At 29.6% G+C, this 8,821-nt stretch overlaps 1 protein-coding gene across 1 annotated transcript; it reads left to right on the plus strand.

Annotated features, from left to right (window-relative positions):
- Positions 1–3,618: 3,618 nt before the first annotated feature.
- Positions 3,619–5,261, plus strand: LOC133826111 (uncharacterized). The gene is made up of 3 exons (XM_062258788.1): positions 3,619–3,811; positions 4,229–5,016; positions 5,154–5,261. The coding sequence occupies exons 1-3, from the start codon at positions 3,619–3,621 to the stop codon at positions 5,259–5,261; spliced, it is 1,089 nt and encodes a 362-aa protein (XP_062114772.1).
- The last annotated feature ends 3,560 nt before the right edge of the window (positions 5,262–8,821 follow it).

Below are 8,821 nucleotides of genomic sequence, written 5' to 3' on the forward strand. Positions count from 1 at the left end.
TGCTTGGGTTTGGAACCCTAGAAATCGTCCAGGCTAAGGAAATTATAGAGAAATCATAGAATTGATTCAAACAAGTCAATTATTTTGGATCAAAATAATACAAAGCAAGGAGATTCAGATAGATTCCTCAAAGATTCATAGTATTTCTTCTAAATTTAAGCACATTTAAATTAAATGATGTAAGGATTAGGAAAAAATACTTACCCAAGCAAAGATCTGAGTTTGATGAGAAATTTGAGAAATCATGCTTGGAGAATCCTATAGCTTAGGCGCACAAGGCAAAGAAATGAGAAGTGAGGACTACTTATAGCCTCTCAGGCTAACCGTATATTTTTAGAAATTCAAAATCCTTGAAAAATATCTGGTATGATGAAAATTTTAAATTCATTGAAAAATATCTCGTATTTTCAGGAATTCAAATTCCTTGAAAAATGTCTTATATTTTTAGGAACTAAATGTCCTTGAAAAATATTTTGGATTTTTAGGAATTAATATCCCTGAAAAATATATTATATTTTTAGGACATCAAACTCCTTGAAAAATATGTTATATTTTTAGGACTTCAAATTTCCCTGAAAAGTATACTAGATTTTTAGGAAATTAATTTTCCTTGAAAAATCTAATTATTTATAGGAATTACAAATTATGCTTGAAAAATTAGTGTTGAGCAAATTATCGATAGTTGATAAAAGTACTACGTAATGTCCCGAAGGACTTTGCTGTTAAAGTACTACTACGATATGTTTCTTGGGCCAGATCAAGTTTACCGTAATGTTGAACACATTACAATAAACTTGGAAGGCAAATGTTATCCCTCAAAAATCCAGGGATGATGTGGAAAATGAGAAAGCAGCACATGGCATCCAATTCAGGGAAAAACGATGATGTATTGAAAAAAGACCGATGAGAAAAAAATATAGGTCTAGGATCTATAGAGAAGTCGACCAGGCCAAAACCTCCTAAGGGTGGTCGGCTTGGCCCTAACCCCTAGGGGTGGTCGGCCTGTGGTTGGCCCAAGCATGCCCAAGAACCCCTCGGGGTGGTCAACTAACCCTATCCTCTATAGGGTGGTCGGCCTACACTCCCAAAGACGAGTAAAACTCATGCTCGTTCAGACTGAAATCTACAAGCCTAGCACCCAGGAGATCAGAGGCCTAGCACCTAGAGGACCAACGGGCCTAGCACCCCAGCGGTTATCGAGCCTAGCACCTAAGTCTCATAGACCAATCTAGAATTAGCATTTTCTCGAAGGTCGTAGTCGATAATGCACCTAAGTCTCATAGACCAATCTAGACTTAGTGTTTTCTAGAAGGTCTCAATTGTGCATTATCGACCACGATCTAGAGAAGACAACGAGAAGACCCACGATCTCATAATCATGGGAATGTGGACACGTATCTCCACTCCCAATGATCGTGTATCAAACCACGATCCCACTCTTACCGATCATGTAACAGCCCCTGGGTACTTTAACTAGAGGACCCAAGGCTTCATTGAAGAGGATCGGATGAATATTTTGTGAGAAACTCTAGGCAAATTAGTAATGAGTGAATACTTTTGTTCATCAGTGTAATTTTCTATCTAGTGGTTCAATACTAAAAACTAAGTATATTAGGCTATTACTATTCATCAGAACAGGGTTGAACCACTATAAATTCATGTGTTTGATTAAGATATTTGTACTATGTCGTATTTTATATTCTTTCCTTTCAAAAGGTGTCGTATATTATACATACGATCGTTGGCCAATTTCACACGTCAACATATTCTACATATGGCAATACTATATCAGAATTTACAATGTCACATCAGCATTTAAACGGCGAAATGAAACGAAACCTAATGGAAGAACTAGGTTTCTGTAAATATTATAATTCAAGGGGAGTTTTTAATAGACTGTATATTTTATGAGGAATGATCTGGTAGTGTCATAAGTTTGGTGGTCAAAATTGCTAATTATTCTATAATTAATATTTATTTATTATAATAAAAAAACACATTTTGCTAAAAAAAATATTGTTAGTATCTAGATGTCCTATTTTTGGTATAAAGGGAAGAAAATAGAAGAAATAGATAATTAGAAGGGTATACAGGAAAATATATTTCTTTCATAGTTGTTTAGTGGATAAGAAGGAAAAAAAATTAATTTATTAATATTGATTTACAATATAAAATATTTTTATAAAAATAATTTAGTAATTTCACATTTATGTATTTTTATCAAACTCTTTACTCTATTTTAATTTTGTAGATCTCACTCAATATTTTCTCTCCAATTTTCTTATCTACTAAACACTCTATTTTTCACTTGTCTTTTCACTTTTCCTTTCTATTCTTTCAGTTCCCTCATTTCTAAATCCTACAAAACATAGGTTTAGTCTCCTCCAAAGATATATGTGGTATGTTATCGTTGGTCCACACCAATTTATTTTATTTAATTTTTATAATAATTTAAAAACTTGACAATTAAATTAAAACAGAACTAAAATACATAAAATAAAAAATCCAATAATTGTTATAAGTTTGATAATTAACTAAAATATTTAATAAATTATATCAATTTAGTATTTGAAATTACTATTGATACATACAGTGACGAAGGCAGTCAGGCCTTTGGGTAGGCTTAAGCCCTCACTGAAAATATTTAAAAAAACAACATATACATATAGATATTTATTAATTCTTGTCTTTTTTCGTTTATATATTTATCAAAAGAAAACGTATGTATGTAGCTTTTATAAAACATAAGGCATTACTTAAATTTGTTAAGCCCATTTATTTCAAACCAAACCCAGCCCAATAAATTGATAATTATATATTTAATACACAAGCAATTGTACGGTTCTATTTGTTTCCTATTAGGCTATTAGCTATCATCTCAAAAAAAAAACCTTTGAACTGGAGAGCAAGCCCATACGTTCTTGGTTGGTGAGGCAAGTGTGAGCCAAAATTCAAAAGGGTCTTAGAAAATAGCACAACCAATTGCAAAAGTGAGTAACTTCTTCTTTCTTTCCTTTACTTTTTTTTTAATATAATAAATGGTTTAAATAACACAACAAAGTAGTTCATTTTGTTTTTCTTTCTTTTGTTTTTCAATTTCTGTTAGTGATTGATTTTTTTCTTCTATTTGCATTTCTTTAGAAATTAGATGTCGTATAAAGATATTATATATATATATATCTTTTTCTTTTCTTGAGTGAACCCATAGAAATAGTACAAGGGGCCACAAACTATTAAACTAGATAAAAAAAATTCTTACAACAATACTACAAATAAAAAATTGAAAAAGAGGCATGAAAACAACCACGAGCAACACTAAATGTAATTAATAAACTTCAAGGAGAAAAGTGGCCTTATAGTCATTGAGGATGTATATATATATATATATATATATCCTTGAATGAATTGATGATATAATTTTTGAATTTATAAAAGAAAAGAAAATTTACAATTACTTTAAATCGAATCTTTATTGAGGTATGTTGTGTGTTTTATTGTTAACGTTGTTTGTTTGCTTCCTTGTTTAGATTCTAATTATGTAATATTTTTATATTTCATAATTATAATCATATTCACAAGTCTTATTATTAATCTTTCATATATTTAACTACAATAGGTATGAAGAGGAATTTTAAAAGTATACAAAATTCCTCAACTTCTATAAGAAAGAATGATAAAATTACAAAATCAAGTTATGCGGATGTCAACATAAATCTTGAAGATATTGAAAGTGACCCAGGATTGAGAACACCGATTATGGACCATCCTTTAAAAATTCGTGATCAAGTTCGGCGAGCATATATGCAAAAAGGTCCTTGTCAACCTCACCTCAAGCCATTTCCATCGACAAAAGTTGGAACTTAATCAAGAGCATTCAACGGTGCTTGGTATGAGGAATTTCAAAATTGGCTTGAATATAGTGTATCAAAAGATGGTGCATTTTGTCTGTATTGTTATCTGTTTAAATCAAATTGCGAGGGACAATCAAGTGGTGATTCATTTGTTGGTCAAGGATTCAGAAATTTTAAAAATGGAAAAGCAAGAATTTATACTCATGTTGGAGGTCCATCTAGTGTTCACAATCAAGCTAGGAAAATGTGTGAAGCGTTAATGAACGAAAAACAACATATTCAAACATTTTTTGAAAAACAATCAAAGTAAGCTCGTAGTGAGTATCGAAGTCGTTTGGAAGCAGTAGTTGATTGCATTCGTTTGTTATTGCGACAAGGGCTTGCTTTTCGTGGTGATGATGAATCTGGTGACTCGAGTAATCAAGGTAACTTTCTTGAGATTTTAAAATTTCTTGCTGATCATAATGAAGACATCAAAGCAGTTACATTGACAAATGCTCCTGAGAATTTAAAATTAACATCACCTGATATTCAGAAAGATATTGTGAGGGCTGCAGCTTTTGAAACACTTGATATCATTATTAAAGAAATTGGAGATGCGTTGTTTTCTATTTTAGTTGATGAATCTCATGATATTTCAACTAAGGAGCAAATGGCTGTTGTGTTGCGATATGTAGATAAAGATGGGCGTGTGATTGAACGATTTGTGGGAATTGAACATGTGGCCAATACCACAGCTGTGTCACTTAAAGGTGCTATTGATAAATTATTTTCTAGATATGGATTAAGCATATCTAAATTACGGGGACAAGGTTATGATGGGGCAAGCAATATGCAAGGAGAGTTTAGTGGTCTTAAAACTCTTATTTTGAATGAGAATCCATCAGCTTTTTATGTTCATTATTTTGCTCACCAACTTCAACTTGCTCTTGTAGCTGTCGCAAAGAAACATATTCTAGTTGCTTATCTTTTTAGTGTGGTAACTATGGTGATAAATGTCGTTGGATGTTCTTCTAAGCGTTGTGATATTCTTAGAGAAAAGCAAGATGCTATTATTTCTGAAGCACTCAAGTGTGGTGAAATTTCAAGTGGAAGAGCGCTAAATCAAGAAACCAATCTTAAACGTCCCAGTGATACTTGTTGGGGTTCACATTATGCTACATTGGTGAGCTTGATTAACTTATTCTCCCCTATAACTAATGTTCTTCAAATAATAGTAGACGATGGCCGAGCAAACTCTGAACAAAGGTTTGAAGTAAGTAATTTATTGTCTTTGATGTTAACATTTGATTTTATATTCAGTCTACATTTATGAAAGCATTGTTGGGAATAACAAATGAATTGTCAAAAGCACTACAGAGAAAAAATCAAGATATTGCAAATGCCATGAAATTAGTGGAAATTTGCTAGAAAAGATTACAAGCAATGAGAGACAATGAATGAGATTCCTTTCTTAATCAAGTCTCAATCTTTTGTGCTAAATATAATGTGGATGTTCCTGATATGGATGATACATTTGTTGCCCAAGGTCGATCACGGCGCAAAACTCAAGAAATGACAAATTTACATCACTATCGTGTGGAATTATTTTTTGTTGTTATTGATATCCAACTTCAAGAGCTAAATGAACGTTTCAATGAGGTAAACACTGAATTACTTCTTTGTTTAGCTTCTTTGTGCCCTAGTGATTCATTTGTAGCTTTTGGCAAAAAAAAGTTGGTCCGGTTTGCTGAGTATTATCCCAAAGACTTTTCTACTTTTGAGCTTATGATACTCGATGATCAACTTGAAACTTACATTATTGATGTACGTACTACTGAGAAGTTCTTGGGTTTGAAAAGTATTGGAGATCTTGCTCAAAAAATGGTCGAGATAAAGAAAAATATTGTCTATCCACTGGTGTATCGACTTATTACATTGGCATTGATTCTCCCTGTTGTTACTGCTACGGTGGAAAGGGTATTTTCTTCTATGAATATTTTGAAAAATAGATTGCGTAATCGAATGGGAGATCAATGGATGAATGATTGTTTACTTGTGTACATTGAAAAAGACATTTTTGATAGCCTTGACAATGAAGTTATCATGCAACGATTTCAAAACATGAAAACCCGTCGAGGCAGATTATAATTTTTATTTTATTTTCTATGACAGTGTCCTATTTTATTTTGTTGAACATGAAAATTTATAAGGACAACTTATTAGTTATTTTTGTTAGTTGCGAATTAATATTTGTCCAAGCCCTCACTGAGCATAATTTCTGGCTCCGTCACTGGATACATACCCATGATGAACACGTGTGATACACTTTTGTATATAACTTAGTGAAATTTTTTAATATGCTAACATAAGTAACTATCCCAAATATATAACAATTTTAATTTTTTGTACAAAAATACCCCTAACATTCAAATACTTATTTTCTTTCTCGGTCCGAATTCTTTCTTTCTCTAACATCTCATTCTCTCACTCTCTTTCTCTCTCATTCTAATCTTGTAGATCTCAAAAAAATACCAAAATTAAAAAAAAATCATTTGAAACTTACATTTGAGTAAAAAAATATGAACCTCCAAAGTTTTCGTCAAATTTATGTGCAGAGCATTGAAATTGCATCGAAAAATCATTGTTTTGCCCAAAAAAATCAAGTTTTCATGATTGCATCGAAACACCATCAATTTTGCATCGAAAAAGCATCGATTTTGTATCAAATAAGCATCGTTTTGGCCAAAAAAATAAATTTTCATAATTGCATCTCAAGAGTATCAAAACACCATCGATTTTGCATCAAAATTGCATCGATTTTGCATCGAAAAAGCATCATTTTGTCCAAAAATCAATTTTTATGATTGCATTGTAAGAGCATCGAAACACTATCGATTTTGCATCAATAAAACATGAAATTTGATTTTAGGCCAAAACGATATTTTTTCGATGTAAAATCGATACAATTTCGATGCTCTTGCGATGCAATCATGAAACTTGATTTTTGGCCAAATCGATGATTTTTCAATTCAATTTCGATGCAAAATTTATGGTGTTTCAATGTTGTTTCGATGTAATCATGAAAACTTCTTTTTTGGCCAAAACAAAGTTTTTTCGATGCAAAATTGATTTTTTTTTCAATGCAAAATCGATGGTGTTTCGATATCTTTGCGATACAATCATGAAAACTTGATTTTGGGCTAAAACGATGCATTTTCGATGAAATTTCGATGCTCTGCACTGAAATTTGACGAAAATGTGAAAGTTTATATTTTTTTCACTCAAATGTCTATTTTCAGATGATTTTTTTTTTTAATTTTGATGATTTTTAGATCTACAAGATTAGAATGAGAGAGAGAGAGAGAGAATAAGAGACGTTAGAGATAGAGAGAGAAGGAGAGTTCAAACTGAGAGAAAAAATTAGTGTTTGAATATTATGAGTATTTTAATTCAAAAAATAAATAAAATTATCATATATTTTAAATAGTAACTTATGTTATCGTAATAAAAAATTTGATTAAGAAATAAATTTCCAAGTGTAATTCACAGCAGACATAGACTTAAATATTTCACTTGCCGTGGATAGGTGTGGGCAATTCCTTTATAGCACACCCTGGCTAGTGGCTAGAGTTAGAGAACACCCAAACCTATATATACATTAATTTAATTTCAAATACATTGTACCGAACAACGACTTTTAATTATTTGCCGTGTGGCCATACTCTAGCTAGGCAGGCAGCAAAGTCATTTATGAATTCTTCCCATTATATAATATTATATTCTTCGTACACAATAATGATTTTCGTTTATTATTAAACTAGTTAAAATAAATGCATGTGTTATTTAATCATTTGCTAAGCCATAATTGAATCGTCGTATGGTAGATTTATGGTTTAAATAGTTAAATATCCAAGAGAATTGAAATTCAAACTATATATAGATTAAACGGTTAAATATCTAATTAAATTCAAATTCAAATTATATATTATATATTATTAATAAAATAATTATAATAATATAATTATTAGAAAATTAGCCATTCACAAATATCTGGTTTAAAATTAGAAATTAGTAGAATAATTTTTTTTTAAAAAAATAGATAGAGTAATTAGTTATTAACAAATATGTTATTTAAAAGTAAAAAATAGTAGAATAAAATAATTAGAAAATTTTAATATAATTTATATTAATAATAATATAATTATTAGAAAATTAGTTATTCACAAATATCTTATTTAAATTTTAAAAAAATTGTAGAATAAAAAAAATTAGAAAATAAATAGAGTAATTGATTATTAACAAATAGCTTATTTAAAATTAAAAAATAGTAGATTAAAATAATTAAAAAATAGATAGAGTGTTTTGGAGAGATTTTAGACTGCCACATCAAAAAATTAGAAAATAGATAGAGTAATTAATTATTAACAAATAGCTTATTTAAAATTAAAAAATAGTAGAATTAAATAATTAGAAAATAGATAGAATGTCTTTAAAAGATTTTAAAGTGTCACTTCACCTTCTTAAAGTTCTCATTTGTATAAATATATAGATTTAGATATAGATAGATATATAGATTTTTTAGCAATTTTTAATGATTAAGTAGTTAAGAAGTAGAATTAATTACTATTATTATAATTTATAAATGAATAAACAATTAGATTAAAGTAGAAAATGAATACAGTAGTTTGAAGAGTTTTTAGAGTGTCATACCATTTCATTGGTGCTCTTATTTATATATATAAAAAAAGAAATGATTAAGTAGTTAAGAAGTAGAATTAGAATTAATTACTATTATTATAATCTATAAAATGAATAAAAAAATTAGATTAAAAAAGAAAATAGATAAAGTAGTTTGAAAAGTTTTTAGAGTGTCGCATAATCTTCTTTATATCATCCTTTATATATATATATATATATATATAGAAATTCGTTTTTTTTTTTGAAAAATTATTAAATCTATATTTAGCTTTTATAGATGATGGAAACAG

Source organism: Humulus lupulus, chromosome 1, assembly GCF_963169125.1.
Source record: "Humulus lupulus chromosome 1, drHumLupu1.1, whole genome shotgun sequence".
Taxonomy (NCBI): Eukaryota; Viridiplantae; Streptophyta; class Magnoliopsida; order Rosales; family Cannabaceae; genus Humulus; species Humulus lupulus.